This window comes from the organism of the source record quoted next, unplaced genomic scaffold, assembly GCF_019419815.1.
Source record: "Pyrus x bretschneideri cultivar Hongxiangsu unplaced genomic scaffold, Pyrus_bretschneideri_v1 Contig5, whole genome shotgun sequence".
NCBI lineage: Eukaryota > Viridiplantae > Streptophyta > Magnoliopsida > Rosales > Rosaceae > Pyrus > Pyrus x bretschneideri.
In genome coordinates, this window is record NW_025999787.1 from 12,386,851 (window position 1) to 12,410,552 (window position 23,702).

The window sequence follows — 23,702 nt, forward strand, 5'->3', positions numbered from 1 at the left end:
AATTGTATGTTGAGCTGTAGAATGGTAGGTTCCATGTCCTTAAATTAGATGTTTGCCTTTTGAATAAAATAATAAAATTCTGACTGTAGGTTGTTATTTGGTGGTAATATGGAAGTACATTTGCATACAACAGTTTTTCATGGTGGTTCCATACTCTACTTTGTACAAAATTCTGTTTAAATCATCAACATTTCTTCTTTTTTTGAAACTTTTACATCATCCACTTAAGCATAAACATCTTTAATTAGTTGATCAGTTGTAAACCCGCAACAGCATTGTTCATAATCTCTCGACCTAATTTTTTTTTTTTTTTTCTTTTGTCAAATCTTAGCCTAGCTATTAGGCCCGAAAATCTTATATTGTAAAAGAATGAGACGACAATATACATCAAGCTAACACTTCTCCTCATGTCTAACTCCATTATGCATTTGGAAATCAAAACTTACATACACAACGGAACAAGTACAACCCCACCCTTCGTACAATAACTGAAACTATGTGGGGCACGGGAGTCGGAGGTTTCTAAACCTTACTAGAGCTCTAATACCTTGTTATATATAAACAACTGCTAAAATATGCTCATCCCTCCAACGTAGTACACAAAAATACTACAGTGGCCCAATAAGCAGATGTTAAATTATATATAGTACCACAAAAAAATGCAGATAGAGACTGAGAGCTGATAGGCAGTTGGAAGAAGGGAAAGTAAGTATTTGGCAGCAAAGAATGAGATTGGAAAGTTTGGTCTGTCTAACAAACACTATGACCTTTTTTTTGGGTTAGAACGTTTGGTTGGGTTTTCCAATTTTATCAGAAAGATTCTCAGCCGGTTATTTTCTTATAAACAATACAAATCTACCGGTCAAATCCCAGATAAAACCTTCCAGCTATAAGCCTTAGGATGATCCTTCAATCACATCTGTTCATCGTATATCGTATGGTCGGAAATCATTGTAAATTTTTTTTATTTAAAATTAAATATAAATAATACTGATAAAAATTGACCGCACGATATACAATAAACGGATATAATTGGAGAATTCTTAAGATCTTCACAAAGAAGATCCGGTAAGGATCCTCTCTCATAAGCCCCCATTGCACTGCCTCTAGGGAGGAAAAGGGATCATCTCTATATTCCTTCCTCCTAATCCACTAAATTCAAGGATTTAGGCCATTGAAATTTGATTCAACGGCTAAAATTATTATAACTTTTAAAATGAGTCCCTATTTATAATCGTTGGATCAAATTTCAACGATCCAGATCCCCGAACTTGGTGAATTAGAAAGAAGGTATATTGAGATGATCCCTTTCCTCCAGGGAGCTGCAGCTTTTGGCCACCAAGCACCTGACTGACACGTGTACTTTCCTATAAAAAACTGGGTGCAAGAGCTTTCTACAACACGAAGTTTCTTTCACACAACTTTTTCCAGTTTCAACCCTTACTTTAAGTTACTGAGATTTCCATGACCCCGTTTGATCATTGCGCCAGTCTCATCGAGCAGTAATGCATTTGGCGAAAAGGACTCGAACGGCGGAGATGTACAGTTTTTCGCGGATGAATATGATTCAGTAAGTCCTGAAAAACTTTTGCTTCTTGTTTTCTGTTTTAATGGTGCTTTGCTTTCATCATTTTGTGATGATACTTGCCTTCTTCATGTTTGTGGATGTTAAGCGCTTTTTGGAGAAGTAGGTTGGTTTATGCATGTACATGGTAGCTTTTATTCTTATCATCTTAGTTAATGAGCCTGCCCAAAAACGTTAATATCATGATTAAGTTAAATGGGGCTCATAGCAAATGCCTGTTTATATATGTTTTCTCTCTTTTCTCTGTTTTTCAGGTTTATATGTTTTTTTAGCGACGACAAAACTCTCACGACGCACTCCGTCTGTCTGTGTATGTTCCTTCTTCTTTCTTTTTTCACATTTTTGTGATTATTTTTATTTTTGAGATGTTTTCTTCAATTATCATGTTGAGAAAATATTATGGCATGAAAAGGTGCAGCATTGTGCCCATCGGAGGCCATTTGAAATTATGAGAAAATACCCCCACCAGAAGACAAATTCTCAAAGCTTGTTTCGGAGCCTTTGACCCACCCCTGAAATATTATTTAATACAAAATCATATATACACTCTTTTTTTGTTTCTTCATGAATTGGAAATGACTTGAATAAAGGTTTTAACCCTTTACTCGCAGAGTACCCCATGAAAAGAAAAAACCTTAAAATGTTTTGATGCATGCTAATCATGACAAAAAACTGCAATTTGCTAAGAAAATAAAATGACACACTGTTTTCTGTACAAGTCATATTAGGGATGAAAAAAATCCAACATGATCTCAGACGGAGAAGTGAAAGTAAATTTGCTCACTCACTTGAATTACAAGTCTGTAACTTGACAACACTAAGATTATAATCATGAAACCGGGTTTTTTTCTTTCTTTCACACCCATTAGTTGACTATTCATATAAGATTAGATTGGTAGTTGATACGCTTGTATCAATACGCAAACAATGTTCATGCACATGGACATCAATGGAGTGTTAGACTATTTCATGAGGGAATAGATAGACAACCAAAGTTTTAGGAATGTGTTATTCATACATTTATTTTTACTTTCCATACATTCTTGTTAATTTTAGTCATTCATCTTTTTAGTCTATTCGATCCGACGATCGAAAACTGAGAAAAATATATAAGAAGTAAAAATAAGTATACAAATAGCACTATTCAAGTTTTAAATAGTCAAACAAGTTGCAGTAGAAGCAGCTACTGAATTGGCATGCAACAAGTCAACCATCTACCAATCGCAGAAGACTGGTAGTTTGATCTTTTAAGTGGAGGGTCGGATTATCAGATATATAAATATTTCGATATTCAGGTCAAACCACAACGGTCCTGAACAGTTAGGAGACAGCAACTAAGGTCAACTGTAAAGTGCGCTAGGTTAAATTTGTTATTTTTCCACCTTAAGTAGACAAACACGCAAGTAATATAAGCTTTGGGCTAATGTTTAAAGGCCCATTTAGAATTCAATATAAGTTAAAATCAGGCCACATACCCAATACCAAGGTAGGTTTCTTTACTAGTTTGGACTGTGTTACCTACCACTTTGCTCGAGTTTCAGTTCTACCTGGTTAATTTATTGACATTATTTTTTTTTTCGGTCAAACAACTAATTTCATTAAAAATAAAACATATTGATAAAAAGCGGGACAAATTCAAATGCAATGCACAACACTAAAGTAAAATTGCAGCCAGTTATAAAAGTAAAATAAGAAAACAAGCTTCAAAAATGAGCACATAACAATGCCTATGCCGAAACCCTAGATCTGGAAACAAGAACCAGCCTCCTCCACCAAATTAGTGTCACCACCATCGTCAAGCCGCCACCAAAAAGAAGAACCTACAGGCATAAAGGATGAACGGAAAATGGGGTTGGGCAAGCCACTCGCACTTAAACCACTCCCATAATAATCCTACCAAATAGAGCAAAATGCACTTTAGTAGCCATACTAGTAGGTGGGCAGTGGCTCGCAACTAGGAACAACAATTTGGAAATAAAAATGCATGAAACTTGGATCAACGACAAGATTTGCCAACAATTGAGACAAAGCTAAAGAAAAATAAGACAAATTACCTCAAGGAAAATGAGACAATCTCGGAACAAAACTACCCGAAATCAAGGGCCAAATGAAAAGAAAAGGAAGAAGATAGAGTTAAGGAAGAAGAAGAAGGTTATTAGGGAAGAAGAGTTAAGGAAGAAGAAGAAGGTTATTAGGGAAGAAGGAGATGGGGTTGCCACCGATCCCACCCAAGAGGAAGGGCTCGGCGGCTGAAGCCGAGATGGGAGTTTGGAGGTTCTTGACTCTGGGAGAGGGGGAGCCGCGCTTTTTTTCTAGGCTGGGAGAGCTTTCTTCAAACATTATTATAGTTACTGAAAAGGTATCTAGTTTGTAGTAGAAATTAAACGCTTGCATGTGCCTCTAACAAAGTGATCAAATAGCCAAGATTGTGTTTGGGTGAGGGACTTTAATCCTAAGGAATTTAGATTTTTGTTTTTCGCAAACGATATTATCTACACTAAGGGAAAATGGGTGAGTTTAGTCTTCTAATGAGGTAGCAATAATGTGATTCAAACTCGCTTTTGGCAAGAATCAAACCAAAGACCTCTCACTTACAAGTGAAGAAAAATATCACTAGACTGTAATACTAAGTGACAGGAATTTAGGTTAAAAAAGGAAGAAACACACTAAAACATAGAATTAAAAATGTACTACATAATCATTTATAGAGACATATGTGTTCATAGTTCTCTTGTACTGCATTTGTAATACCCTTTGGCTAAATTTGGATAAGGTAGTTCCAAGTCATGGGATTAAAAGCCAAATTATAAAGAAAATGATAACAAAATGTTGGATATAATGCATTATATATAGAGCGATACAAATACATGTAAGAGAGATTGCAAATGACACATCCCCGCAAGGGATTAGCTAATCTCTCCTATCATTTGTAACCTTTTTCTTCATAATTTGGCTTTTAATCCTATAACTTGGAAATCCCTCGTCCAAATATAGCATTTATGTAACATTTTATAGTTTCATCTTTTTTTACTAATTTGGCCTCGATGCCCTGAGACTTCTAAGTCCCTCATCTAAACACAACCCAACTAATTTTATAGCTCATAGTTTAAGACATGAAGTTTGTGAGTCAACATATTTAGAGGAGGTGCTCGTGAAAACATTTAGGCCTTTTATCAACAAAAAGAAAACTTTGAATATGAATTTGTTGTAATATTTATTGTACATCGGTCTATAAACAATATATGTTTCAAGAGGCGAAGATGTAAATCAAGACATTTAGGGTCTCGCAAAAGCAAGGCGTAAGCCTTGAGGTGTTGAGGAGTAAGCTTGTCGTGCCTTGTCCTGTTATGGTAAAATATACGATATGTCATAGAGGGAGAGAAGGTACAATAAGCCAACAGCCTGGTGTTGTGAGCCATCTTCCATCTTAGATAATTAGAACGAACGTGTTGATGTTATCCTACGGTCAGCATATGATTATCATGCATATATGCATCAAGGGCGTATACTCTATTGATTTCATTTTATTCTTCATGCATGGTTCTGCAGGAAGCTCACACGACGATATCGCATCAGAAATGTTGGGAAACTGATTGAAATTGCTCAACGAAATCTTGTTCCACAGATGATCAAGTGTACACACTCAATAATTATTTTTATCAGTTGAAACCAGATGATGTTATTTCATGCTCTGCCATTCTGAGAAAGTGACTTTCATCCTTGACACGTATGTATGCATATTGCATGATGGCTTAATTAAATAGCTTCTTGATTCATTGGTGCTTACGTGGAATTAACATAAGTACTACCTACTGTTTCTATCTAAACAGAAACAGTGGTTTAATTAACCCCAGATTTTTCGTAGTATAAGTGTATAACTAGATTGAGTTTAAAATTATATATAAGGTTAGAACTTCATTCCCTTAATGGAATTAATGTCTTCTAAGGTATTATGTATAGGTTTAAGTACTTCTGATCAAATTAAACAGTTATATATTCACATTATATATACAGAAAGCAAGAATACGTGCTCACTACTAAAGTTTGCACCAAAACATATTTCTAACTAATACCATGCATTGATCTTTCATATATAAGAACTTAATTATCTTTCTTTCTCTTTCTCTAGTTCCTTTCAACGTTAATTTACATCAGTAGTTGTGTCTATAACCTTGATGTTGTTGCCATATCCTCTTTCTGTTTATGTTTTGGAGCTATCGTATATATATGTAGGGAGATAATAAACACTACTATATATGTTTCGTGTTTTTGTCATTGTCTCAAATGTTTTTGATGATTTAGTAAGGAAACACGGTATAAAAAAAGACCCGTTTTTTAAATTTAATTATATGAGAATCAAGAACAAGAAAATTCAAAGTTAGAAATATTTAAAAAAAATGACTTAAAAAAATGAATACATTCTGAATGTGATATTTTAATTTCTATAATGATTATAGCCTTATTTCATGCACGCAATATCATTGTGTTGTAACGTATTTTGGAATCATATATATCATATCGACCATTATTTACTTATTTTGCATACTTACCCTCAATGATCAATTTGTTTAAAGTGTGGTTGTAGAACTAGTCTTTTATCACTCAGATGCATTATATGCTAGATGTAATAAGATTTAGAAAGATGTCAAATATTTACCACGTTTATGCACTAAATGAATACAGATATACTAAACGGATTAGTACAAGATTTATTTGGGATTTAAGCAAAGAAGATTTATATGTTCATGTCATCTATATATGTGTATCTGATTGTCATATACACTTCATGATCCACGGATCCTAGCTAGCTAGTAGATTTTGAATATGAAGCATATTAGTCTGGATATATCTGACTGACACTATATATGAGATATACAAACATCAAAGAATACATTAAGTGCCAATATTAATCATAAATGTAAAGTAAAAGCTTCACCATGTTAAGAACTTCTGGGATAATTTGCACCTTCTTCTGCGTTGAATTCACATATCGATCCCCCTCCATGAACTTGAATTTGCATGCGTTGAAGATCACACTTTAGAAAGAATGAACGGATATATAATCTCCTTCCATGAAGATCAACTTTAATTGAGCATCTGACATTATATTTTTGTATACAAAGTGTTTACATTATAATTTCGATGCTCTTCGGTGCATTGTCATCAGGGTTACAAACCCTATACATACATACATACATACATACATACATACATATATATATATATATATGTGTGTGTATGTATATGTATGTATGTATGTATGCAAAATGAGAAATGTGGCAGAGATATAAAACATGAAATTGATTCACACATAAATTACTCTCTATATATTTATAAATATAGATTAATTAACATTGATCAAATGTTTGTTTTACAATACCGGTAACATATATATAGATAACATTACAAACATGATCGCCATACAGTGATATACGCCCCCATTCGTAGTGCCAAAATGATCGATGCTGAAGTAGTCGAATAATTAAGAATAGAGACACCGCTTACCCACAAAATCACATTTCATATGATATTTCAAACCCTACCTAGGACTAATTTCCACATATAAATTAACTAATTAAGCAACTGCATTGCTTGTTTCAACATGCGCAGTGTGATTGATCAATCAAACAGGTGGCTAGCTACTGCTCCGTTTGATCAGTAACCCTCTGGTGATCATTTTGGATGAAAGCAGAAGACATGAGCACAGCAGAGTCCCAGCTAAATGTTGACGGCGTCATAGTACTAGCACTAGTCATAGAAATCAAAGGAACGTGGTCGGAACCAGCACCAGCTGCGTGTGTACTAACATTCCCATTGTGCAGTACCTGTTGTTGCAATTGGTGTTGTACAGCAAATGGATCCTCGTTGATCAACGAATTCAGAAACGAAGAGAAGACGTCGTCCGCACAACAGTTGATGTCCTCGTCCTCTTCATTTCCTCCTCCCCCAGGTAGTACTCCAGCGTGGCTGTTGTTGTTGGTCCTTAAACTCAAAGTGCCCATTGCTGCGGCCGAAGAAGAAGCATCGGGATTGTTAATGGACGTGATCAAGTTTGCACAGCTATGGACTATAGTACCCAGATCATGATCAATTGCGATGTTTCCATCATTACCGTTGATACTGGGATCCGCTCCTTGATGGACAAGACGATCAGAAGGAGGAGGACTAGGATTAGGGTTTGAGAACCGGGTATTGGCCTTGAAAGAAGCAGCAGCAGCAACTAATTTATTTGTGTTGTCCACATCAGCATCGGCAGCAGCAGAGTGATGATCTGGATTGAGAGGCTTGTGGGTTCTGGGATCTATGCCTTGGCTTATCAGCTTCTTGCTCAGGTGTGTGTTCCAGTAGTTCTTTATCTCATTGTCCGTACGACCTGGAATCCTCCCAGCTATCAAAGACCACCTACAGACAAATAATACACACATCCAAAATAGTAATTAAACCATAACCCTAATTCAAAATAATATATATGAACAGTGAAACCCTAACCCTAAAAATTTAATGAAATGATGATAAATTTGTAGAGTGGACATATGGATAAGATAATGTTGTCGAGGAAAATTGATAATGCGTATATAAATGTATGTATGTATGTATGTAGCTTTACCGATTGCCGAGGAGGCGATGGAGGCGGAGAATGAGATCTTCTTCATCGGGGGCGATCTGGCCGCGCTTAACGGAAGGGCGGAGGTAGTTCATCCAGCGGAGGCGACAGCTTTTTCCGCAGCGGAGCAACCCAGCCTGCTTAGGGAGGGTCCGCCACCGTCCTTCACCTTCTTTCTTGATGTAATTGGCCAGCAGCTCGTCCTCTTCGGGAGTCCACGGCCCCCTCTTCAAACCCACCTTTACGCAACACGGCGTCTTACTCCCTCCGGCAATCCCCGCCTTACTCGACGACGGCGATGCTGTTGTCATCGTAGCACTTGCTGCTGCTGTTGCTTTCGACGACGACGGGGGGTTCCTCATTGTAAAGCTTTTTCAGTGTTGTTTTTCTTCTTCTTCTGAGTAGGAGTGGATCGAATGCGAAGACAAATGGAGATTTTGATATCTTGACAACCTGATCTTGTTTTTCTTTCTTTTTTTGTTTGTGTTTAAGTAGATATAGTTTTGTACCTTCACCTAGTTTGGTATTGAGGAGGATGGGAGATGAGATCGAGAGATAAAAGATGGGGAGCCGAGACACAGCTATAATAATATTGTGATAGGCAGCTGAATATACTCCCACGCGCCTATCTATTGCTTTAACACCACTTGCTTTACCAGAGCTATATTTTCTCTACTGGAATTTAGGGGCAGCTGGTTAATTCCATCTTACTCGTGTCAATGTGATAATTTCTTATTAAATGACATTACGAATCCGACTAAGTGATGCCTTATAAAAAAAATTGCATCAATTTAGTGCACTCACAATGTTTTTCCTTACTTAAAATTTCAGTATGGAGTTCTCCCATTGTGGCTATGTACATCTATATTAATTAGATACACTTGATGTATATCTCTTAGTTATTAGTAGCTTTTAAGCATTTATATGATGATTTTTATTGATTTATTTTATAATACTGTATTTTTTTTTTAATTTATTATTATTAAGAGGAGTGGAAGGGTTTGAAAATATTATAATAATTTTTTTTTTAAATAAAGTTTCAAACCCAAGACGCTTTGAAGCACTATATCCACTAAAATATTAGACGGTGTGTATATAATTCTATATTTTTTAACCTCCAATATAAATCGAGTGCATGAATTAGGGCTGGTTTGGTATTGCTGTACTTTGAAAAAAAGTTGATTCTGCTGTGCTGTGAGAATGAGCATCTGTGAAATAAAGCAGTAGAGTGTTTGGTAAACTTTTTTGTAAAAATGCCTTTTGAAAAAAAAAAGCAGTATTATAGTGTTTGGTAAACTTTTATGTAAAACAGATGTGAAAAAAAGTCGATTTTTCAAAGCTAGGTTTTGCAGCTTCTTGTTTTTGGCTTTTTTTAACCCAAAACTGTGAAAAAAAAGCTAAAGCTGAATGTTTACCAAACACAAAAACAGCTCCCAGCTTTTTTCAAAATCACCTCAATACCAAACCAGGCCTTAATCATCTTAACTACTCAGAGTTAGAAACCTACAACCTCTACTCTGTTTTAACTTTATTTTTTCATGTTCCTTTCAATTACGCTTTGCGTATGGGAGAGTACCAGTCTAACCTTTACCCGAATGCGCGTGGGACTGGCGGAGTTTGAATCATAAAGTGCAGCAGAAATGACAGCACAGGATGGCCGCAGACGGGACCCGCAGAGCACTGAGCCTTTATTTTCTTTTCTTTTCTATATTATTTTTCAGACAACCTTACAAATACAACTACAACCAGCGGCAGCCACTCCCCAGTCTCCGCTTTATTCAACGAGTTGACCGAAAGACGAGTCTTCATGAAACGAAAATATTATTTTTTTATGGTCCAAAGATCGTTCGAATCGTGAAAACAACTTCAATGCAAATAAAACTGCATACAATGGGCATTTATGATAAAATTATGCACTGGGTGCCCACCGGATCCCAACCCCCAGTCATGAGACATTGAGACTTCCGACTGCCTACTCCCCGGCAAAACTTTGAGAAATGATGAGTCTGAGGTCGTTTATCGCTTTACCTTCATTGATGAAATTTAAAGCTGATGGGTGATGGGTCACATTTATAGCACAAAAGACGATCTCAAAACAAAGATAATCCGTGAGCCGTGATTGTTAGAACCCTACTCGATGACATGGGTTGTCAACAATGCAACGCCCGTAGGTCCTCTTGATTTTAGATTCAACAACCGGTCGAGTTTCCATATATTCTGACAATCACGACCCAAGTGTTATCCCAAAAAACAAAAACCCATTTACTCATTTACAGACGCTGCTGTGTAAATTCATGTTGGCAAGGTTTCTACTCTTAGATGCTTGTATTTCTGCTCTGAATTGAAGCGTCTCGCACTTTCTGCGAAGCCTTTAGAAAGCACGACCTTCAATATATTAACTCCCTCTTGCAAAGCAGCATCAATCTAGACCAAACGGGCACATCATCATTATCCCTCCAAGTAATTACTAGACTTACATTAGGATACAAGGAATGATAACATAAACCAAACGAAGATTAGACATCAAATTGTTAAGCAGAAAATGAGTCCAATTACATAAAATGCAGGATTCAATAATACTTCGCCAAATTTAAAACGAATGCAATCCATATGGAATGAACGGATCTTACAACGATCAGATTTCATATAGTTTTCTAAACAGCTAGGTCTACCTCTTTAATTAACGTCTTATCCACAGTTGAATCAGTAAATAACAAGCAAACAAATGGTAGTATCATCCTTCAAAATATACTTTTTATAAATTCTAAGAATATGGATGTGTTAAGAAATGTTCTTTGAGGTAAATACACAACCAAAATATACTTACTCGTCCTTGAGCTGTGGCATTAAATTTTTGCAGCAAGAATGCTTTCGGATCCATTTGACCAGGAGGCCTTCCGATACCTTACAAGAAATTCAACAAACTTTCTAGCACTTGGAAGTGATAATAACAGTAACATAACTATGAAATTTGGACATTCAAACTCACCGATTCTTAGTCGAGGAAATTCTCTGTTCCCTCGAAAGTGATAGATCACACTCTTCAACCTGAATAACAAAAAAAAAAAAAAAATCAGTGATAAGTACCAGATTCCACATATTTTCCCTAAGTTTGAGAGTGGGAGATGGCAAAATTGAAAGGCCTTTCAAGAGATAGAGGAAAATTAATACATTTTCAGTAAATATATGAGTGCTTAATGGTTGATGATCCGAAAAAGGCAAGCTTGACCAGAAGAATTCTGGTAAAACCACATAATAATGGTCTTTACTCTTCTGGTAGTAGTGATGGTCTACTAATACCAAAAAGCCTAATATGCAGCTATATAATTAGCTCACCAATTATTGTGAACTCAGCAATTCAGGCTATGTAACTATAACCATGGTAAACATAAATGTCCAGGTGGGTTCTAACATTTAGGCAAGACATTTTTCATCATTGCTTAATCATATAGAAGCATATATGCTTAAAACCTGAAAGTAATAAATTTGATCATACCCATTGTGGCATAAGTGACCTCCATTTGGGTGAAGACGAAGTACTCCACATGGTAAGGTCATGTCATCATGAAACTGCAGCCAAGAATAAAAGGAAAACTATAAAGATACGTACAGATGCTATAAGTACAAAAAAGCTTAAAATTAGAAGAAGAAAGTACCACTAGCACACGATTGAGAGGTAGCTTATAATAAGCAGCAAGAGGCCCCGTCTGTTTAACAAAGAGAAACGCGAGGTTAAACCATTCACTGATATCTCTTTTACTAACATTAGTTACATAAGCAGTAGGATTAATAGCTCAAAGTCTCTAACATACAAAAGTGAAGCAGGTAAAATCACGAAGGAATTGCAAATGGGTTTGGAAGTGTGCTAGAAGGAATGAAATGCACAGAACAAATATCATTTCGGTAGGCTAGATCAATGAATAACCTTTTTGCAAAGAGAAGTACAATATCATAATTCCATCAGATTGTGAAAAGGAAGTATATCGGCCACTTACAGATTCACCACTCAAATTCATGTAAGTTTGAGGCTTTGCAAGAAAAACCGGAACTCCACCCACGAAACCTACAATACCAAACTTCCATGAACTTCACAAACAAACATAAAAAATGACAACAAACAAAGTAACATATGCAAAGATTCACATGCCTTGCCCAAAGATGGCTTTGCAATGGACCGTGTTCATTGCAATGCCTTGTGAATTGGCGAAAGCATCAATCATCTCAAACCCCGTCTGCTTCAAACCAAAAGAAAGTAATCTGAAACTTGTCATTAAAACAAAAAACAAGAAACACAATACACAAACATTGTCAAATCAGGGTCTCTAGAATGCATGATAGTGTATAGTACATTGTGTCTAGTTCCTTTGTACTTATCGCCGGGATTGCCCAAACCTACAAATAGCCATGGCCGTGGAGCAGCCGTGCAAAAGCAACGCCTACTTAACCAATTAAGCATCTTCTCCCTTGTCCTCAGCGCCTCCCACTAAGCCTCAGCACCATAATTCGTCGAAAAATGAAGTCGAAACTCGAAAGCCCCCAGCCCACCTGCCACTCACAACTTTTCACAAACAGCTACAGTGCATTCAAAATGTAAATAGCGAGTGATCTTCCGAGCAGTCTGAAACTTGTAATTCGATGACGGAGTGTGAGATTACTAAAGTGACTGCAATGCCAAGGACAAGTTTGAGATTATTAACTTGCCTCACATAACCAGTGAGAAGAGTGAGAGAGTGAGAGAGAAAGGGCGGGTTTTGGTCTGGCTTTGGCTTTGGACGCTTTAGATGCTCTGACAAGCAACCACGCGGTGCTGCAAAAGTCACGGTTGCCGCGCTGATTCTGCTCAAGGCCCAAGCGCACTCGTTTTCTTGGGACCTTCTGTTTATACCGAAGATGAATCTTCCCACCCAAAACAACAATAACAATAAAGTTTCCTCACTAAGTGGTGTCAATCCTATACTTTCTCGTGTGTCCACGTATTCATATCAAAATATTCTCATCTTCGACACAATAATTTTTTGCATGTGTTATTTTTTGACCTACCAACATTTCTTGCTATAAAACATTGATGATCATATTTACGTCCTATATAACTTTTCTCTTGAGCTTTACAACACACCAAACAAACCCAATGCACTCTTCCAACTTGCATTGCTAACCTTATTGTCGTTCTTAAAAAAAAATTATTCTTGAATTTTCGTCCAACTTGCCACAAATCTTTCAAGGTTTACTCATCTTTACGCACTTCAAATTTATAGGTTTACAAATTGTTCGGTATACGAAAGGACCTAACTTCCTTCATAATGTTCAATTAACCAATAACTCATTTAGATGTGTTTTTAAAATAGCTGAAAGCACTTTTAGAGAAAATATTTTTAGGTTCCAAAAGCATTTTAAGTAATTTTTGCAAGAAACACCAATTATAGGCTTCTTCCATAAAACACTTTTAAGTGCTTTTCCAAAAGCATTTCTAGGATTTACTTTCATTTTTACTAAAGATTGGTTCCAAAAATATTTTTACCAAAAACACTTTCAGTTATTTTAAAAACACATCCAAACGAGCTACAAGTCTAGTCTAACTTTGTTCGTGATCCCAATTTTCAAGTAATGACATTGAATGTAGGCCCTAAATTATAACCCGATACTCCTGGACATTTATTTGTACGAATTTGAACAGAAACGGCCCAAACACTCTTTCCACGGTTGCTTGAAGCGATTACGCGTCAACGTAATGAAAAGACGAAAAATGTGAGAGATGCCGAAGCTCAATCCAACACAACACAACACAACACGAGCATCTACAGTCGTAAAAACCATAAAGCCAATTTATTGCCCTTTGGGATCAAAATTTCAAACAGAATGAAAGAATCAACCACTAGCAACAGACTCCCACAACATAAAATGTAGACATAGAATACACCAAACATGCAAACGAGACCAAAACTGGTACACAAATTTGTCGACCAACAACCCTCACGAACCTCAGCCACCCACAAAAAGAGCCCCCACAATTGACACTTGCATATAACCCATCTTTACCAAAAGGAGTAGACAATCAAATCGCAATGATGACACCCACACTTTGCAAAACCAACTGCCGGGAACCATCTCAAGGAAAAGAATTGGTGACACAAATTACCACACAAGACAGATCTCTGTATCCGAAAGCAGAAATATGCACAATCCAAGCCACGATACTTATGAGGAGAGGATAGATTGCAGTGCAAGCTGTTGCTGAGGTTGCAAGGAGGACCATGTTGAGGCCAATGTAGCTGGCGGCAAAGTCTGCTGAAGCTGCCTTAATAGATTAATCATTCTGCTTACAGTTTGTTCTGTTGCTAAATCCTTACCCGCGCATAGAACCTACGAGGAGAACAATCATACCCTTCAAAGTAAATATTCTCGCACTCTTGAATATGTATTACAAACAAAATCAGCAAGGGGCAATATCATCGTGAAAAAAGTTTACAGCTATCAGCAAGACCAGTACAACAAAGCAAATTAGGCAATTGAATGTAGATAATACTTGTACTTTTATCAGTTAATGAGATATGTGTCATTGAGGAAAAGAGAATATCACATATCATGATTTTCTAAGTGTGTAAAATACTTGGTATAAAAGTGCTAAATCATTTTATGGATCACAAACCTCAGCAAACACGGCAACAATTTTAGGAAGAAACTGATTGTTGAGACCCAAAAGTTCTCTGTCAGACCTGCAGATGGATTACAAAGGTGCACCTCTATAAATTTCATCGGTCACGGTGTTCTAAACATTAATTGCATGAAAAGGCGAAAAGTAACAGGATTAGGCACAAAGTAAAAGACAGACAAAGCTCTACCTTTCCACCATAGAACAAAGTTGGTCATGAACTACTTTGGCTTCAATCAAGTCACCTTTAATTGGTAAACAGTTCAACCATGCAGGAATTACCTGCCAAATGACAGAAAGTTGACAAACCATAAAGCGAAGAAATAAAAAAGTTGCAGCCAATAAAAGAAATATGTCAATAAATCTTGAATAAAAGTTACAACAAAGCATTAGTGTTGTGCTACAAAAAATATTCAGAAAACACTGTATAGTGCACACACTGCATACAGTGGCAACAGAACAAATGAATTTCAGATGTCACAACAAAAATAAAGTACCTGAGCTGCATCAATACTGTCACGATGAAATTGACATATTTTTCCTAAAGCAGAAACAGCATTATCATATGCCATCACATTTTCAGCTTGCAGGGCATTAGGATGCTGAATCACAGCATTTAGCCTCGAAAGAGCCTCTGGATAAAGCCATCAGAAAGTGTTACAATAAGCAATCAGAAATATTCCAACTATGTAAAACATACAAGCAGACTCACCACCAACAAGAGGTTTAATTACTATTCCGCCAAACTCTGAACAGACACCAAGTCCATATAGAGCTGCCTGAAAAGGAAAGAAAAACAAAAAGAATCACATACAACTTACAGAAAAAAGTACCCTTATACATATTAAAATAGATTGGTAAGATCAGACCTGTCGAACATCAGGGTTATCGTCATTACAGGCCTCCAATAGAAAAGGAAGAAATGTGTCATAATATCTGATCCAACAACATCAGAACAAAAGATGAGTTCACAATAATATGACGTAGTTCAGCCCAAACATTTCTAATAGAACAAACTTACTTTAAAGCTGCTTCACGGCACTGCTCCGCAACATCATCAAAGATGCATATTGCGATCCTTCTCTCTTCAGGTGTTTTATCCTTGGCCTGTTGGTTTGGACCCACTATTATAATTTAAACAAAGAAACTAACTCGAAAATAAAGATCGGCACAATAGAACATAAATAATAAGATTTTCAAATGAACATTCTGGTTCCTCAAAATGACAATCAGAGGGAATGATACTAAGCAAATATAAACAAATAAGTTGAAATCTTAAAGCGGGAAGCTCCCTTGAGATAAAACTCACCCACATAGGTGTTAGATACGATGATAGCTCATCAAAGAAAGGTAAGAAAGAGGCTTTAAATGTTTTAATCAGAGTTCCTAAGATTTCCCCCACCTGGAATAAGAACAAGGTGTTAAAGAAAATCATGAAAACATCAGCAATAGTATTGATGGGCTACTTAAAGATTGTATTTGAGAAAACTTACTTGATCAAAAACTTCTTCCTCCTGTTCATTTTCCTCTTTAATTAGCTCTTTTTCCTCATCGTCAAAGTCTTCTGCTTTGGTCCTTTCTGCTCTCTCTCTTTTTCTACTTGAACTGGCAGTAATCACCTGCTTTATCTCCTCTACAATGGATCTGACCTGGTTTTCATCTAAAAGTGGTCCAGATATCTGAAACAAAAGATGCAGAGAATGCATGAATGGTGTCTTATTCAAGCAATGATAAAGATGGAAATGCCAAAATAAAGTTATTGAATTTCGAACTAAGCAAAGTATGAACAAACTCAAATAGAACTTTTTTTAGACAGTAGAGTAGCAACTACATAACAATTAGTATTATGGTGCAGTAACTGTCTTCAATTCAAAGTTTAATACTAATTAAGATATAATGATAAACTATTATTCTTATAGTTACTGCAGTTTTTTCTTCTGCAAACGGTTGAAATAAAAAGCAGAAAAACAGGGTAACTCGAGTATCCAATAGCATCCAGTATCAAATTGCATTCAAGATACACAGACTACTGGTGCCCAGCAAGATATGAGGCAACATTTATCCCGAGTTTCCCACAATTGCGAGAATTCGCTGGTTTCATCCCGGATCTTCCGAGGATTGGGTACCTCTCCGAGAGACCAGTAAAGCTCACCCGATAGGGCGACTCTTGCTGGACGGTACCAAAGCATAAGCTCTAGCTTACCAACCATTCCAATGGGAGAGACACCGCACACTCTAAGGAGGCAGGCTCGATCCCAGGTCAGAAGTGTAAAGCACTTTGGTGCGCCGCGCAAGGCACCCAAATCGGGTTTAGCAATTCCCATCACCACAAAGCTGAACTTGTGCAGAATAAGTACCACAAGTTAAACCAGGTCTCGAAGGAAATTTAATAAATTTCTTCAAAATATGGCATACCTGTAAACATTCATTTAGTGCATCCAAAATACTTGCACATATTTCTGTATCAGGTTCCTGCACACAAATTGAACTCTCATACTTCAGAGAAACATCATATCATTACACCCTGATCGAGGAGGCTTAATTGACAAATAATAAACAACCTTGTGTAATGCTTCCACCAGAGCTGGAACAATGTAGTCAGACAATTGCTTTATATAGGTTTCATTACGACCTTGAGCTTGCCCCTTCTCTATGGCTAATTTTGCAGAAAGCAGCAGCTCCGGCATCGCTACAGACAAAAAATAGATCTTTCTTTATCAAACCTCCAACTACATCTTTATCAGAAGGGGAAAACCCAAATAAAAACGTTTACTATCAAAACAAAAAAATACCTGAAACAGCTGCCTTCCTAACTTCATCATGAAAATAAAATTTAAGAAGTGGAACCAAAGTTGGGGCAACCTGCACAAACATTACATTTTTAAGTACCGTTCATAGGAAGCCGGGTAAGAAAAATAATTAGGATACACTATGACAAACCTGATCAATCCAAGGAAAGAACCCTTCTTTCAACTCGTCAGCATAGCAACAAAGCATATTGCAAGCAGTAGCTTTTTCCTCCAGGACACTAGTCTTGATTCCAATCCTCTTATCCCCAAGAGTAATTGTTTCAATACTGCAACGGAAAAGCAACATTAAGAGAAACAGCTACTAAAGAGCAGCATAATAACCCTACTGCGACATGTAAATATCTTCTGCATTCAATTACACTAACTACAACTTGCAATCTTTAAATTGCTAAATTGGTACATTACGCAGATAATCGTCCAAAGGTTCAAGAAGAGAAACATCATTTATGGATGTCAAAGCCATTATGTTTATCCATTTTGCGGCATGTAGATAATGGTGTAATGTGGTAAAAGTGAATATGAACCAACAAAAATCCAGATGCATTTATAACAACCTTTAGGAAGGATAGCAAGAAATAGCTAATAATACCACATTCACATACATTATACATGGCTGTTGGTATTGAACTTGCATGAAAAAAATTGAAAAATATTCTACCTTTCATCATCAGAATCATCAATATCACTATTGTCATCAGCAGATGTAATGGTTACATCTGGCTTAAGTTGAGCGGAGTGAAGTAAAGGAGGCATTACAACACTCATGTAGGGGAGGAAATCTTGTCCTAAGCACTTGCAGAGTCTTGCCCATGCCTACACCATTGTAGATCAATTCTTATGGAAAATACCAGGTTGAAAGTATAGTAATGTTTGTGCAATTTAAGAAATAAGAACATACTTGTAGCATGTAACTTGTCGTTGGATCATCTGCCTCCATTCCAGATCCTTGTAAAGCCATCAGCACTTCCATGACCTTCAAGAATAATGGTACGATCAGTTTACGTGTCTATATAATTAGCTAAGTTAAAAGTTCAAACACATAACACAAGAAATTGTCAGCATATTCCAAACAGGTTTCTTATCTTAGATTAAGTAAAATGGTAGCAGAACTTTGACAGCTTGAAGACTCAATTTACCATTCCCATAACATAAAAGAGCTTAAAAATATAAAACTGTAGAGTGCACAAGAAAAAGGAAAAGTTACAATTCCAATGAAATCAAATTTCTATTGGGACGTGAGGGGGAGGTTACGAAATAAATTAAAAAAACAAAGCTTCAAAGCATCCAGACTGTTCCACCCATTCCATAACCAGTGGTATGCAAGATAATTATTTCAATACAAACTCAAAAACAAGGATGCTCTGATACAGTGAAAAATGGATTCAAAGATATAATGTCTTACCTGCTTCGCATCATCCCTAAACTTATCCTTTCCAACAGCCATTCCAACCAAGCTAATGCACTCCATGGATTTGGCACGAAGCATGCGGTTAGACTTATCAGTTGCATTCACCAAGATAGCTTTCAGGTAAGGTATAACCGCGTCATAGTATTTTTGGAAATGCTCCTACAAATCCCATTACCATCAAACTTAGTCATCTATTAAAAAACATTAAACAAGAGGTAATACATTACATAGAAACAATACCTGAGATGAATCTGCAACAGATGCCAAAGCAGTAAGGGCTCCCTCTTGCACCATTTGTTTCCCATTCTGCATGAGACATAAATATTTAGAAGCACGTAAATTAATACTAGTTCAACAAGATTATTATTATGCAAGTGTTTTTATTAGATGAATATGTTATTTTCTTTAGAAGCACATACCTGTAAAAGTACAAGCAATTTGCTCACTACCCCATCCAAATAAGGCGTCAAAATATCCGGAGTACAATTCTCACTGAAGTTGAGCAATGCTGAAGCAGCATGTGCCTGCAGATATCAAATTACAAAGAGGACGCAAATGAATAGATAATCAAGCACATGCAATAACATGGTCCAGATAATGAGCTAATAAAAAGGGCATGTCATATTATCATCCAGAGCAATCACCGCTTATTACAAATTCAATACATAAAGCAACTCAAACTCACAAAACTAAAGCACATAACAAATTGTTTCCTACTGTGATAAAATGTGCTCACAAAACTAAAGCCTATTTTTTTTTTTTACTTCCAGCATAAATGACTCCTCAAGTAAACGTCAATCAAATGAACTATCTAATTAGATTATTGATTTAAGCAACTTCATACATACCGTAATGCTCTACAGTGCACAACTCGTAAAGCATTAAGAAGAGAAACTGTCTCTCAATATTTGTCTTGTGGTGACAAGGTCAACATGAACCGTACCTTTTTTTGGTAAATAGTGTAGTTATAGTAGCTTAAAGATGACACTAGCATGGCAAAAACCAAATCATTCACCAATTCAATTAATCAGAAAGAGAACCCAAAAACACAATCAGCAACTAACCTGAACGCGGGGATTCTGATAATCATCCATAGCTGCAGCCAATGCCGGGAGTACCCTTTGGTGATATTGAACTTGCAGATCTGGACCCAAATCTGTAGACAGCTGCCCAATTGCATTAATTGCTGCCCACCTTACACGAGGATGTGGATCTTGAAATGAGTTCAAGACCATTGCCACCACTTGCTCCAAATTTTTTGTCATTACCTGAAACACCAAACAACAGATTAACAATAAGGTAAACAAAGACTCGGCGCTAATGGAAAACTCAGCGTAAAACTAAGCTCAGTGGCGTTCTAGGATCCATACAGTCGACCCCACTTAGTAGGATAAGGCTTTGTTGTTGTTAAAAAATTTCGTTTAGATGTGTCAAGTGTGAATGTGACAATACCCATCGACAATCAAGGTGTACTTTTAGCAGATTCTACCACTTCAACAGAAAAACATCTGAAATGTTTGGACAACAAAATATCCTATAATAGTGTGACTAACCAACATTTAGTTAACCTGGAAAAACTACTCATGAATAATGAATAACAATTACTACCTTGCCACAACCCTCTGCAATTTGAGCGAGAGCAATCAATGCAGCATGGTGCTTCTGCCACTCAGGGGCAGCCAAATAAGCAGGCAACTGCTCGGATGCCACGGGAACAATGGTATTCCCACCCAGGGATATGGCAAGCCTATCCAAACACTCCTGCCCAACACTGTAATTACCAGTCTCACCCGCATCCTCATCTTCACTCTCGGCTGTATGCCATGAGGCTTCGTCCTCAATATCCAGAAGCATCCTCATCAAAATGGCAAACAATCGGCTTATAAACTGTGGTAATTTTCTCATCATCCCTGGAGCACGTTCCCTGGCCTCAGCAAGGGTGATTACGAACTCAATTGCCAAGTGCCGGGTAGCTTCTTCCAAGGTGTCAGCCTCGGCAATCTGTAACATTGCCCCGACAACCTCCACAATCTGCCGCCTGAGGAACCTGGGCTCGGTCCCTGCCAATTCAATCAACAATTCAAGAGCGTCCTGTGCTGTGGCCTCGTTCCCGTTGTTCAAAGACTCCATCAACGTCTTCATCATCGCCGGCAACAGGTCCTGAAACCTATCCCTTTCGGCAGAGCTTGTCAAACACTGGATGAAATTGATGACGGCGTTCAAAGCTGCGATTTTAACGTCGGGGTTCGGCGAGTTCCCCAGGCTATGCAAGAACACGGCGTGCAACTCCTTTATGTGCGGCACCATGGTCTCGCCGATGTACTGCGATAACTGAGCAAATATCAAAAACGCCGATTCCTGAAGCTTGGGCGAATCGGACGAGACACATTGGAACATGAACGGCAAGAGCTCGGCCAGCCGTTGTCGGGCAAGATTCCGGAGGCGAGCTCGGAAATTGTATCGCAGAGCTTCTTGGAGATAGATTTGTTGTCCGCCTGCTGAATACAGGTCAGGAGAATCGTTTTCAGCGAGGATTGGGTTGTCGGATTCAATCGGGGCCAGAGGTACGAGTCGTCGCGAGTGAGCTGCTTGCGGAGGAGAATGGCAGACATTGCTCGGGCCTCGGCAGCGGGAGAGAACTGGAGGAGGTGAGCGAGTTTGAGGCAGAGGGAGTCAGGATCGGTCTGCTTGCAGAGATTGAAGAGGAGCTCGGCCTGGGAGCGCTGCTCATTGGCGGAGGACATGAGGTGGGAGATTAGGGTTTGGAAAGGGGCCGGGTCGGGACCGAGAATCGTCGCCAGTTGAGCTTGCTGTAGCTGAGTCGACTCGGCCATTGCTGCAGCGAAGTCGAGAGTTGCAGGTAGGGTTTTTGAGACTTTGGCTGTGGATGATGAGGAAGGTGGCGGGCTATCTCTCTTTCCCTCTCCTCTCACTCTTCCTCTCAATTAGACTTTTTCGAATTTAGGGTTTTTTGGGGTGTGGACTGCGTAGATAGGGTACGGTGCGGGGCGTTAAAAGTATGAGTGGGAGTAGATGAGTGGGGCTCCCTCGTTAGGCAAGAGACCGTTCATTTTGTAGATTATACAAGTTCTACTTGATGGTTAGATTCTTTGTTTAAATATCTATTTTTAACCGTTATTATTATTTAGTATTACGATGATCATTTGTAAGTGAAAAATTTTATGTTTCATTATCGTTAAAAGTAAACTTAAACCATATTATCATGTCTCACCTATTATAAGGCTAGCCCATTCCCCCCAACCCTCTTACTATAAATAATATCGTTTGTAAAAACAAAGATATTTTTTTAATTATACTCTGAAACTCGATTTTGATCACATTTTGCCCCCTTTTAACTTAAAAGTCACAACTTTGCTCTCTGAAACTCAAAATTCATTTCACTTTTAACTTGTGGAGTCTCCTCCCTTAAATTCAAAAGCCGCTTCCTAAAATGAGACTTAATACCTAAAAAGACTATAACACATGGGCCAATGAATTTGATTATAAATATTTACTATGTGTTAACATTCAATAATAAAACAAATATTAAGTTGAAAAGAAATTGAAGAGATGAAAATAATAAAAAAGAAATTGGTTAGCCTAGTGCTCCCAAATCAAACTCAGGTAATGAAATTAACGATATAAGGCAATGTAAAGCGAGTTTGAAATTTATTGAGACGACTTTTGAGTTTTTTATGGCAAAATATAATTAAAATCGAGTTATAAATAGTGTAGCTAAAAATAAGCCTTGTTCGAATCATTAATGAGTGTATCCAATCGTTACTACCACATCATATGGTCTACAAAATATTATCTAAAAAACATGATCTTCGTAGCATTTTCCATTTTTTATGTTTGACAATGGGGCATCAACTGTAATCAGCAGTGACAAAACAGAGCTTGTTAAAAAACGATTACTCTCAAATTGTACGATAAACATAGTCAAGCCAAACTATACCAGCAACAAAGTTCTTTTTACAGTAAATATGTTATATTTAATAATACACACTTTGATGCATTATGATCATGTCAAATCATATTCAAACTCCCTGGAGGCTGATTACCATTTTCGCATTTAAAATTGATTAAACTGCAAGTATATGCAGAGGTGGGTTCAGTTCATTCGATTCAATTTTTTTTCAAAACCCAAAACTTAATCTATGGGGGTATAATCAAACAAATCCCCATATGGGTACAATCTAATTTTCCAAAAGGAACAAGCACCCACATGCATATACTCTGGAATGGTGCGAACAAGAGAAGAAAACATAAATGTGAAGAAGAGGGGTTGAGAGAAAAGTTGCAGATAGAGAACTAGAGCGCACAAGAACTAGCCGCCCAGTTGGGTTACAAAGAATTTCTATGGGCATCACTTCCTGTAATTTTTAAAAAGCTTTTTATCCAACATAGTTATTGAGATTTGCATAACATATCATTTTGATCCCCGAGATTGAAAATCAATAGAAATGGTCTCTGAGATTGTTCATCATCCATTATTTTGGTCATTTCGTTAAAAACTCCGTTAAGTATCCCAAAGCTCTTGGCCGGAAGTTTAGGCAATTTTCAAAGCTTCGTAACTCGATCGTTTCTTAACCAAATTCAACCCATAATATATCAAAATGAAGATAGGAAAGTGTAGAACAAAA

General features: G+C 37.3%; 3 protein-coding genes and 1 long non-coding RNA gene across 6 annotated transcripts; 1 reads left to right on the top strand and 3 right to left on the bottom strand.

The window, feature by feature from the left end:
• The first annotated feature begins 1,397 nt into the window (after positions 1-1,397).
• Positions 1,398-7,427, top strand: LOC103964580. Of its 2 annotated transcripts, XR_007252465.1 has the most exons (4): positions 1,398-1,570; positions 1,840-1,895; positions 5,135-5,312; positions 7,196-7,427. It is a non-coding gene; the product is annotated as an uncharacterized LOC103964580 (long non-coding RNA). The 2 variants fall into 2 exon arrangements; XR_007252466.1 differs by lacking the exons at positions 1,398-1,570; positions 1,840-1,895 and adding an exon at positions 1,902-3,736 and having other exon boundaries at positions 3,773-5,312.
• On the bottom strand, positions 6,914-8,924 carry LOC103964569 (transcription repressor MYB5). Its single transcript, XM_009377519.3, has 2 exons — positions 8,193-8,924; positions 6,914-7,987 (listed from the first exon to the last, which is right to left on the bottom strand). The coding sequence occupies exons 1-2, from the start codon at positions 8,549-8,551 to the stop codon at positions 7,225-7,227; spliced, it is 1,122 nt and encodes a 373-aa protein (XP_009375794.2). The 5' UTR covers positions 8,552-8,924; the 3' UTR covers positions 6,914-7,224.
• A 1,069-nt stretch (positions 8,925-9,993) lies between these two features.
• LOC103964604 (peptidyl-tRNA hydrolase, mitochondrial) lies at positions 9,994-13,231 on the bottom strand. 2 transcript variants are annotated; one of them, XM_048568899.1, is made up of 9 exons: positions 12,891-13,231; positions 12,538-12,734; positions 12,337-12,424; positions 12,185-12,252; positions 11,846-11,896; positions 11,686-11,759; positions 11,179-11,237; positions 11,017-11,093; positions 9,994-10,613 (listed from the first exon to the last, which is right to left on the bottom strand). In XM_048568899.1, the coding sequence occupies exons 2-9, from the start codon at positions 12,643-12,645 to the stop codon at positions 10,482-10,484; spliced, it is 657 nt and encodes a 218-aa protein (XP_048424856.1). In that variant the 5' UTR covers positions 12,646-12,734; positions 12,891-13,231; the 3' UTR covers positions 9,994-10,481. The 2 variants fall into 2 exon arrangements, with proteins under 2 accessions (XP_048424856.1, XP_009375821.2); XM_009377546.3 differs by having other exon boundaries at positions 12,337-12,421; positions 12,538-13,228.
• A 754-nt stretch (positions 13,232-13,985) lies between these two features.
• Positions 13,986-21,952, bottom strand: LOC103964618 (importin-5). Its single transcript, XM_009377561.2, is given in 21 exon segments — positions 13,986-14,549; positions 14,836-14,902; positions 15,029-15,120; positions 15,336-15,472; positions 15,551-15,617; positions 15,708-15,774; positions 15,860-15,945; positions 16,148-16,240; positions 16,332-16,517; positions 17,254-17,310; positions 17,400-17,527; positions 17,631-17,700; positions 17,779-17,914; positions 18,307-18,461; positions 18,547-18,621; positions 19,051-19,215; positions 19,297-19,362; positions 19,476-19,580; positions 20,121-20,324; positions 20,665-21,467; positions 21,470-21,952. Coding segments are annotated over 21 exon segments (3,345 nt in total). The 5' UTR covers positions 21,891-21,952; the 3' UTR covers positions 13,986-14,384.
• Between the last annotated feature and the right edge of the window lie 1,750 nt (positions 21,953-23,702).

Coding starts and splice junctions, on each gene's coding strand:
- LOC103964569 (XM_009377519.3), bottom strand. CDS start 8,551: ATGAGGAACCCCCCGTCGTCGTCGAAAGCAACAGCAGCAGCAAGTGCT. Junction 7,988..8,192: donor CATCGCCTCCTCGGCAATCG/GTAAAGCTACAT, acceptor ATTTGTCTGTAG/GTGGTCTTTGATAGCTGGGA.
- LOC103964604 (XM_048568899.1), bottom strand. CDS start 12,645: ATGCTTAATTGGTTAAGTAGGCGTTGCTTTTGCACGGCTGCTCCACGG. Junction 12,425..12,537: donor ACAAAGGAACTAGACACAAT/GTACTATACACT, acceptor TTTGGTTTGAAG/CAGACGGGGTTTGAGATGAT. Junction 11,238..11,685: donor GGTCACTTATGCCACAATGG/GTATGATCAAAT, acceptor TTTGTTATTCAG/GTTGAAGAGTGTGATCTATC.